Here is an 11,215-nt window from a genome sequence, read left to right as displayed (position 1 = left end):
TGTAAAGATTTGTCTTGGCTTGTATCTTTTTGGAGTGTTTGTTTTCGCAAAATGTAGTCAAAACCACACAAAAATAGATAAAACAACACTTGGTTGCAGTGAGAATATATCTTTGGATTTAGACAGATAAATTCTTAGCTATTTTTTGCATGGATTTTGCCAGTGATTTAGTAGCAGTTTACTTTAATTTGTGGAATGTAGGATATATTTTGAATCTTTAACCATTGAAGGTAGACATTTGGCACCAAATTTGTATTAGTTATGAAAGTTAGGAAGCAAGGAGGAGTTTAACTTGTTCTACATGATTTCAAACTTTTCACTAGCTTGTAAATTTGACACAGGATTCTACTAAAGTCACCAAAGTGCACCTATTACAATTTGAAACACTCTGAAATGTAGAATAATTTCTGTTGAATCATAAACATCAAATTTTCCTCATGTGAACGTGAGTTAATATGTTGGCCAGTTTGTTAGACGTGTGCTGGACATATGTAAAATATGCATGTAAAAAAGGACATGTACATGTATCTGGACTGGCTTATATTCTAATTCTGAAAGCTGGTAGGTAAAATTCTTTTGTGTCAAGACAACTTTCTCAAAAAACAAACAACCTTAATATTTACCATTGCTTTTTCACATTTCTTTAATACACAACAGATAGGCCAAAGGTAGGACTAACTAACGTCTGACAACTCTACAGTACAAAATTTTCATCTTTCTCCAAAAAAACAAAATGAAAAATATAAATTTACACTACCTCAGGCAGTTTCCAGAGTGGAGAATTGCAAAAATCTGAAACTGGTAGGTCACCAAAGTTACGTTAGCGCTGGACTTTGTTGTTTCCATGGTTACGACCGATTCCCTTCGGATTTCACCCCAAGGTTCTCAGGGCTGCTCTAGACAGGAAGTGCGATGCATTGTGGGATGTGTTCTGCAGGAAACAGCCTGCAGGTTACCATGGAAACTGCCTGCAGGTCGTCATGGAAACATCCTGCTGGTTACTAAGGAAACTGCCTGCAAGTTACTATGGAAACTGTAGATCACCATGGAAACTGCAGGTTACCATGGAAACTGTAGGTCACCATGGAAACTGCAGGTTACCATGGAAACTGTAGGTCACCATGGAAACTGCAGGTTACCATGGAAACTAGGTCACCATGGAAACTGCAGGTTACCATGGAAACTGCATGTCGTCATGGAAACTACCCGTAGGTTACCATGGAAACTGCAGGTTACCATGGAAACTGCCTGTGGATATAGGCATATGTAAGAGACAGTAGATAGGAGTGTGTTTACATCAGTGTACATTTTTGTGTGAACAGTTTACGTTTCAAGAACTGTGTTAGGATATTCTTGTTAAGGTTTTGTTACATTTTGGGAAACTGCAATTGTTTTGCTGCCCCATGGAGCCAGTATGTCTGAAGTAGGATAGATACTTGTTGATCCAACATGGAACATGTGGATAAACTGGATCTGTTGTTTAGCAAACTTACCTGCCCTACACATGTATAAGGACTCTACAGAGTCTTCAGCTATAAGAAAAATTTCCCAACAAGTGTACTGAAAACTTTCTGACTGAAAACTCATATTTTTGAACGTATAATATCTGATCAGTTGATTTGATATCTGTATTACTTGGAATTCGTAACAATGATTGTTAGCATAAAGTTAATTTTCAATTGGTGATTAACATTTTTGTAAAAGTAAACGCACAATTTTCTTTCATGATTATAGGGGGACCTACGAATGTACTAGTATATGGGACCAAAACTCTACTGGTATGGAATTCTCTGATGTTCGGCACATATGCCAGAACTATTGTTAACTTCCCCTATCCTAATATTTCTGTATATTCAGAAGTAAGACAGCTTTCAAACTGATAATATTGTTTATCTGCTTGAAAAAAAAAAGGAAAACATACAACAAAATAGGAACTTTTGATGGATTTTCTTTTATAAGTAGGGTCCAATTTTCTTTGGTCCCATTTTGTTTGACCGAATTCTCTTTGCACATGTAAATGTGTATGAAAATTAGAAACATAATATCACAGACATACATGTAATATTTCCGTGTTCAACAGCTGAATAAGTTTAGTTAGAGCTTGTCTAGGACCATACAGTGCAGCTGTGAAGCTCTAGAAAAGCCAATTTTTTCATGGAATTCTGTTTTCTGGAGTTTTGAGTTTCATAGAATTCTGTTTTCTGAAGTTTTGAGTCTGTACATTTGTAGTCTACAATATCAGTCAGTTGATGTACACTTCTCGTGTTGTTTATATTCTCAGATAGGAGTGTTCTTATGTAGCCTGGAATCCATCGTGTTATGGGTCCAGTTTGCTTCTCTGATGTCTTCCTCACTTAATACACAGTAGGCACCTGATTGGTTGAAGAGTCACCGCAAATGAAAGGTAGCACTCTGATTGGCTCTGTTTGACATTTGAATTTTCATCTCAAATGAAAAGGAGGACTCTGATTGGCTCTGACATTTGAATATTCACCTGGAATGAAAGGCAGGGCGCTGATTGGCTCTCTGTTGGACATTTGAATATTCACCTGAAATTGGAGCTCTGATTGGCTGTTTGATATTTGAATATTTACCTGGAATGCAGTGGAAGGTACTGATTGGCTCAGAGTTGCACAGTCCTTTGCAAGAACAATGTAACAGGCTTTGAGCAGACATTCGAAAGTTCGATCCCTGTTACAATGAACACTGCTTTTGACAAATATTCAACATCGGAAAGAATTCATGATGTATTAAAAGTCTGAATGTATAATAGGAGTTGTGCCAGCGATCAGAGAAGCGGCCTGGAGCTAGACTAGGAAGGATTCCAGGCTAGTTTTTGCGAGCATGTCGGCAGAACGTACTGCGCCTGCGCAGAATCCCGATTTTTCATGGTTTTCGTTGGATTTTTGGTCAACGTTGCATCAGAATTTTGCCTGTTGCAGAGGATATCTTTTCCGACATAACATTTGAAAACTGTCAGAATGCTAACCTTATATGAGCAAATACAACCTTATATGAGACAGTCTGCCGAAGTGCTACGTACAATACATTACGGATTTTGCGCAGGTGCAGTACGTTCTGCCAACGTGCTAGTTTTTGTGGCTGCAAACAAACATGATGATGATGTATTTGTACAAATCACTTCTCTACATGGAGTCAGTCATTTTGAGGATGTGCCGTTTGAAAAAAAGTGTGTTGTTGATACATTAATAGTGGTTATTTGTGAAGTGTGTTGATACAATAAACCTGTTTGTACACTCTTTAACTTCTTGTATATTGTCTGTTTATTGGTTTAGAGAGCATTATATAGTAGAGTGGATTCATTCCTCAAGCTAACCGTCATCTCGCACACGCAGTCGTCCCTCAGTAAGACAACTGCAGCCACATAGTGCCCATTTAAAACTTTTATTCAGCCTGTCATACAATATTGGTATAGAGCATGTTAGAGATGACAGCAATTTACACCTAAAACAAATTTTCTTATATACTGTTATAGTGTACATATTTTTATTAAACCATTGACAAGTTATAGCTGGACTGTAGCCTAACTTTAAACTTCAGTTCGTGAAACTTTGGTGTAGCCATTTTATCATATTGCTAGATGAAATTAGAACTTTTTGTTTACTAACATGATGAGAGGGAAGTATTAGGAACCTTATATATAAGCTGATGTATATGATGAACCTTATATATAAGCTGTTATACCGGCTATACAGATACAGATGTTGGAAAACCTTTTGACAACATGTTGTAGATTACAATGGAAACTTTTTCTTATTTGTATCCTCAGATGTGCAAGGAAGATATCGAGAGGACCTGTGTATATTGCAGCATTCCAACAAGTAAGGATATACTTTTCATACTATTACTAGAGGTATCGCAATAGCCTGGTGCTATGTGTGGTAATACCTTTTGTAACATCTAGGGGGCGCTGTGGTACAAATTCCATCTTAGTTTTTTTTTTTCACTCCTGAAACCTGAATATAGTTTGGTCTAGAATCCAAGCAATGTCATTTTGAACCCAGGTAGGCTTATAGTGCAAAAAAATGTGTAAAACAACTATGTTTAGAATAGTGAATATTTAACATAAGGCCACACCAATTTAATTTCTTGGTTAACAGATTTTTCTAGAAAAATAGTGGAGCGGGCGGGCGAAAAAAAAACAACAGGTATCCTATTATGGCCCAAAATGGTATGATAGGAGCCATGAAGTCAACACACCAGGCTAGTTCAAAAAGTAACCAATGAATTTTGAACTTTTAATGATAACATTGCATTGAAAGATGGAATAACTGTAACAACTAGGATGAAAAGGACTGTTTTCAACTGTTCAGGGCAAAATATGAGCATTTTGCAGTTGATTCTGAATCTTTATTTTTATTTGCAAATCAGAAAAAAATTAAGTGGGCGAATCCGTTAACTGAAAAATTAAATTGGTGTGGCCTAATATTGCTTTAACTTGTCTGTAGAGTCTGCATTGTGACACTGGCGGCATCACATCCCCTAGTGGCTGATGGGAAGTCTGTGGCCAGGGTCGACTTCCAGGTCACGGAAAAGGTCAACCGGCTGGACAACAAGGTCATCGGCAAGGGCAAAAGGGTAGGGAGGTCAATATAGAATATCAACTAATATAATCATGATATTAACAGAAATTACACATACATGTTTCATGCTTTCATTTCAATCTATTCTCTACCAGGCTTCAGAAGCAGCTCGAAAGGGTAGAAATTGACCTAAGAGACAGATAATATGCCAGGTGCTGCAAATGTATGACCTCGGCGGCCTACATTGTAACTCCGCTCGAATGTTATCTGTGTATTTGGCCAATTTCTAGTCTGTCCAGCCATTTCCGAAGCCTGGTAATAATCATAGAAATTAACATCAGTAAATATAGGCCAGCATTGAAGTCTAAACTCAGAGATATTTTACATTCTTTTCATTTCATCCTTTATTGAAGTTGATGCTGTGGCTAGGTTAACATTTATCTTTGTGCTATTTGCTGTATATAACACTCATCAAGCTCATTATGGGTTCTAACCTGTACTAAATTCAGTCTACTTTTTAAATTCTCATTCTTCCATGATGTTTTGTGAATATTGGGCCTGACATAATGGCGAAAAATGGTCTCCCAATATGCGAATATTCATCCTTTGATATCCAGGGTATGATATAACATTGAAGTGTGCTTCCCTCCTGTGTTGTAGGGAGGCCAGTGGCTGCAGGAGTCTTCCCCACTGTGCCGTGTCACCTGCACAGATGACACAGAGTTCACTTTATACAGGTACGGAGTAGCCTGGTTAGCCTCCTGTGCAGGCCTGTGGGCAGGTGGGAGTTTTGATGCTGCGGCAGGTACAAACCTTCTATGGGTGTCGGGTTGTAGGGTGGCCGGCAAAAGAATGTGTTAAAATTTCTACAAAATGCAGTATCAAAACTCCCACCCACCTGAAGGCTTGCACAGGAGGCCAAGCCTGGTATCCACCCTAGTCTAGCCCCAGTCTTGCTAATTGCTTGCTTCGCAGCAAAATTCTCTGTCCCCATTCAAGTTGAAGAGCCCACCACATTTATTGATAAGAATAAAGGATGCCTTCCAACACTTAAACAGCATGAACAAACATGATAGAGGCAAGTGTCAGGCTGCCATCAAGCATCAGCATCAGTGTGCAAACATGTCCAACTCACAGAAGACAGGGAACAACTGATGATGAGGATAGTGAGCGAATGAGTAGGGGTCATTCTTGGTGTGAGTTAAACCTATTAGTCTGATCTAAGACTTGCACTTGCTGTACCAAGCTGTTGTAATTTTGGAATATTCGCTTCAGTTCGAGTATTACCTCTTTATTTTCCAGTTGCATCAAAGGAAAGCTGGTGGAAGTGAATGAGAACCTCATCAACTCACCTCAGCTACTGACAGAGAAGGTAAGATTCTTCTCGTCTTGTTCTTTTCGTTTGCCTGGTCTGCATTTTAGCTCTTCCTGTCTCCTCCTGCCTCCTAGAACAAAAATATGTACATGTATGGAAGGAATCCAACACAATTTCAGAGTGGCCAAACTGGATGTTCAAAGTCACTTTTCTTGTCACCATTTTCAAATCTGAAATAACAATGACAATGTGCAAAGAAATTGCAGTAATTATAATTGACAGATTTCCTCATCCAGAATTTTTTTTGTTTTGCTGTCTTGAAATTGCATTTTTTGGATGACTTAAAAAAACACTGAGCCATCACTACATCTGCTTGGAGATGACGTCATGACCCAGTGACCTGACCTCACGATGACCTCACACTAACCAATTCTCTTCACGCTCTCCCCATGCCCAATCCAATAATGATAGATGTAGAACGCAGAGTCGTTCAATACAACATGCCAACGGCTATGGGTTAACATTTATACATGTTACATGTAGATACATACATACATGACATGTACATCCAAGTATTATATTGCCAGTCTGCTAGTATCCTTTTGCAGCAATATAGATATATATTACTGCAAAATGATAGATCTACTAGTATACAGCTTATCGAGGCCAAGTCGTTCAATACAAGATACCAAGGGCTATGGGTTCAGATTTACATTATACAGCTATATCTAAGTATTCTATCGTCAATCTATCACTTTGCAGCGATATAGGTTGCACAGGATCTCAGGATAGGTGTAGCTTATGGAAGCAGAGTCGTTCAATACAAGATGCTAGAGTCTATGGGTTAAAATTTACATTATACATTCTATATCTAAGTATTTTACCGTGCCAAGGGCTATGGGTTAAGGTTTATATCACACATGTAGATCCAACTTGCGATTTAGTCATTCAGCTCCGAGAAGTTTCAAAATATACCTGGTGGTTTACAACATGCTGAAATACCAATACATTTTGACAGAGTAGTGGGACTAGTTATATTAACAGTGATTGATACAGGTAATACGATGTTGCTATATAGAGTATATCCGGTTACGCACGTAAACTGAGTACCGTCATCATTCAAAGAATAAATTCTGTTTATGAAAACCATAACGGCAGCGAAAGGACGGTCCATCACAGAAACCTACGTCAGTGCATCCTTTTTTTGCCGAATTTTAGAATCCGTAGTCCCGTCTGAGGAAGACCTTCTGGAGCCTACATCGGCGTGCTGAGAGAATTTTGAGCCGCGACCTAATGTTCTTGATCTGAAATAAATGATCATTTTGGTCTGAACAGTATGCAAAATTATAGCAATGCTAAACTTTATACCAAAACCATTTTACCACGATTACTATCAACACAGATGAACGTCAATGATGGTATGCAAAATTGAAAAGATTGCGCCAAAGAATGAAGCAATGGCTCTGCTTTACTTTAATGAAGCGCTCTTTTGCTGCAACAGTTTGCCTATTTTCTTAAATTGAGCAGCAGAACGGGTCGCCATGTCAGTGAGTCGGATGATGTATGTGAAGTCGATAGAGGGCAAAGATTGCGTCAAAGACTGAAGCAATGGCTCAGTTTTGATGAGCATGTACTTTAGTTCAATGAAGCGCTTTTGACGCAACAGTTTGCCTATTTTCCAACAGCATCAGTTATTAGGCCACAGCAAGTAAATTTTATGGATGGCATCCTCTGCAGTCTGCAAATCTATTGCGATAGGGCGAATAAAAAAATCCAGCCAAAAAATGCTGCTAAACCACAGGAATACAAAGCCGGTACATGCTGGCCTTTTGCAGCATTTATGAGTCGGCACAGTATTTTATTTATTTATTTATCTAAATTGCAAACAATACAGTGCAATACAGTGGAAGCCCTGGCAGCTGAGCTGATGTCGGGCCCCACGTTGTGAATTACATACATACATAACACAATATCTATTCAGCAACTGATTTTTTTATTTATTTTAGAACAAGCTTTCAGTAATATTGTATTGTACTGCATCAGCAATTCAGCCTTCGGGCTGCAACATGGCAAGTGATGTATATTTTGATAAACCATTCATCATCATCATCAATCACGTCGATAGAGGGAAAACCCCCTCCGCGTGATGACGAAAGCCGTTAAGCCCTGATGGATGAGGATTGGACGGGATGCGCCTGTAGGGGGTTGTTATATGTTTCTGACGCACACGGAACTCGTTTGTCACGGCGGTACTAGCACGTGTGCTGCGTGCTAATGAAAAAAATAGCCTCCTGTGCAGACTTTTCAGTAGCCTGGTTACCAGACTTATTATAGTTCCCGAGTCCTACACCCTCTCCGCAAATAGGAGGATGTAGTAGGACTCGGAAACTATGATAATAGGTCTGGTAACCAGGCTAACTTTTCAGCGAGAAACCTTTGTTTCTGATGCACACGGAACTCGTTTGTCACTGCGGTACTAGCACGTGTGCTGCCTGCTAATGCAAAAACTAGCCCCCTGTGCAGACTTTTCGGTAGCCTGGTTACCAGACCTATTATAGCTCCCGAGTCCTACATCCTCTCCTTAGCCTGGTTACCAAACCTATTATAGCTCCCGAGTCCTACATCCTCTCCGCAAATAGGAGGATGTAGGACTCTGGTGGAGAGTTGTATATGGCGAAGGCAGCATCGGACCAACTTCCCCAAAAGAAACTGCTGCGTTGCACTTGTAGATACAAGTTTTGCCCGCTAGAAAGTCTATACAGGAGGCTAGCATGCAGAAAACGGTTAGCAGGCCGCTGGCCCCGAAAGAGGCTGCGATGGAGGGAAGTTTTTCTCTATACAGCAACTGATGCAGATCCGTGGTACCTCACTGACACTCATCGACTACGTTTTTGTGATATGGGGCTCATGAATATCATACTTATGAAAACTACATCTAGAATAATACTGAAAATGGAGATGTTACATTTTAGTTTCAGTTAAGTTTCAGACGGGAGTGTGTAGCTATCTTGATGTTTGATCAATGTGTAAGATTTTGAGAAGAAGAAGGATATATCTAGGTTATATCTATTTACATTTTTGTACAGTTTCTAGTACTTATGTGAAATGTATAAACGGAAATAAGATATTTAATCTATATACAGCATACAATATATATATATATATATATATATATTGTCCCTTGGGTGGTGGCAACCTAGTGAAGGGGAGCGGCCCGTTAGAAAAAAGAACTGCCACCAGTGACAGGGGGAATGTCTCGAAATTGATGATGCTTGAACGATGAGGCACGTGCGTATGCAGAGCGTGGTGTGATCTATAGGTTCTTGATGACCACACCTCGCTGATGATACAGGCGATTGGAATCCGCTGGACATACATCACGATCGGAAACGACAGCCATCTAACGGTCAATTTAGCGCAAATGAAAGAGCAGGCTTGGAGTTTTATGGCTTGGAAGGCGATGAGAGAGCAGATTAAGTGGCGAGGAGTTATTAATTATATGTGTGCTGATCTAGAGTTGTCGGGGTGGCCAGGCGGTCACCAGGTCAGGCTGAGTTACGGTTGAAGCGCTCAGGCTGTCGAGAAGATTCCGCCAAGAAAATCGGTACAATCATGCCAATGCGTAGGTAAATGTTAGACATCAGGTAATGTGATACGCCAAAACAGCTAAGCAACTGGATATGATTTTCGAAAATCATATCCAGTTGCTTGAGTAACTGTTTTTTGGCGAATGATGCTGACAGATGCGGGAAACTTTCTGTTGTGGCCTGTGCATGTGTTATATGGTACCCAAGTCAATGTACATCATAAAGGTTTGTGTATCTTAGTACCCTTGTTATGTTTGTTCAAGAAGTGTTTTGTCGTCCCTCGATGGCTCCCAACTTACCACTGCTATTCTATCCTATCATCAGTGTTGGGTTGTCTTCTTTGTCATGACCATTGTAAGGATGGCTCTTCTGTGAGCTACAACTGGATCAAGATCACTTTTTTCTTTTATCATGTGTTGTTGTTATTTGAAGTTTTTGTTGTTCACGTGTTGTTCTTCTTGTTGTTGTTTAAGCCGTCATCGGAAGGCTACGTCGCCATCGTGCTTCCGAAGTTCGGCGAGAGCGACAAGGAGATGGCGAGACTGCTGTCCCCGCAACAGTACCGGGACGCGCTGGCACGCAGGGAACGAGAGGGACCAGCCGCAGCAGCCGGGGAACGAGAAGATGCTCCGTCCTGCTCCAAAATGGAGGGGGAGGAGGATAAGGATGAGAAAGATCAGGGGGGAAAGAAAGATTCTGGCGACGAACCAGAACAAAAGAGAGTAAAGCTAGAACTGACAGATAAGGAACAGACATCTTCTTAAGACTTCGCTTGAAAACGTCTTACCATGTAATGCATAGAACTGACTATAGCATGCAACGCATAGAATAGCTAAATCTTTGACAATTATTACTGTAGCAAAAAAAAAGTTAGTTATCGTTTGTGCTGGAACTACTTAGAAACCAATACATGTGCATGCATGTGGAACTCTAAGTGGCTTTAGGTGTATTTTGTAGGGCAGGCAGGTTGTTCCAATTACCAAGGCCTACCGTAAAGAATTATAGCAATGAGATTAGTGCAGTTGTACAGTTTACGTTTTAAAAACTTGACACCTTTTCCAAGTGGCGACTCAATCCGCAAAACTTCACTTTTGACGCATCAAACTAGCCTCTACCAGGCTTTGGAAAGCGACTGGAAGGAGTAGAAATTGGCCAAATAGACAGATGATATGCCAAGGGAGTTGGTCCGCGCTAAAGGAACAGCTCGCTTCGGGAACGGCAAAATGTTTTCTTAGTGCGGACCAACTCCCGTGGCTATTTGGCCAATTTCTAGTCTTTCCAGCCGCTTCCCGAAGCCTGGTAGAGGCTAGCATCAAACCCAGGTACAATACATGACCTGATTCCGAGGACACTGCGCTAGTGGATGGCCTACTTGGCATCCTGACACAGTATGTTGAGAAGTGCCCTGTGCTATCCTGTACGATTCATCACGCTGGTCCTGTCTCCTCCTGCTGAATGATGGAGCTCACTCGCATGACCCGTTTTGCGTCCGCAGTGTTTAAGTTACACTAGGCATCCCGAGGATACATAGAGCCGTGGTTGATTGCGAGACGACCTCTGTCTCCTGTGCTCAACCTTCCAGCTGGGTGACATTTAAATGTTGGAGAGAGAGCGTGACAGATGCTGCCTTGTTGCTAGGGAAATGGCTGAGCTGCTATGATGCTGCTGCAGCACTTCTTCGATACAGTTATACTTGTAGAATACTAGAACATCTTTGTAACGTTATCTGTGTTGTGTTAACTATTAAGGCGTCACGTTAAAGCACCCAA

The 11,215-nt window shown here is 40.5% G+C and overlaps 1 protein-coding gene across 1 annotated transcript in view; it reads left to right on the top strand.

Moving 5' to 3' along the window:
* The window catches only part of LOC109478087 (protein Simiate-like), a 28,257-nt gene extending 17,733 nt beyond the window's left edge, over positions 1-10,524 (top strand). Inside the window, exons 2-6 of the mRNA XM_019779559.1 lie at positions 3,791-3,842; positions 4,470-4,599; positions 5,205-5,281; positions 5,847-5,916; positions 9,920-10,524. Coding sequence (XP_019635118.1) covers positions 3,791-3,842; positions 4,470-4,599; positions 5,205-5,281; positions 5,847-5,916; positions 9,920-10,210 — 620 coding nt within the window. The 3' untranslated portion in view covers positions 10,211-10,524. The remainder of the gene's footprint in view (positions 1-3,790; positions 3,843-4,469; positions 4,600-5,204; positions 5,282-5,846; positions 5,917-9,919) is intronic.
* The last annotated feature ends 691 nt before the right edge of the window (positions 10,525-11,215 follow it).

Source organism: Branchiostoma belcheri, unplaced genomic scaffold, assembly GCF_001625305.1.
Source record: "Branchiostoma belcheri isolate BF01 breed outbred unplaced genomic scaffold, Haploidv18h27 scaffold42, whole genome shotgun sequence".
Lineage (NCBI taxonomy): Eukaryota > Metazoa > Chordata > Leptocardii > Amphioxiformes > Branchiostomatidae > Branchiostoma > Branchiostoma belcheri.
The sequence above is the reverse complement of the archived record's forward strand: the minus strand, read 5'-3'. Positions and strand labels throughout refer to the sequence as shown.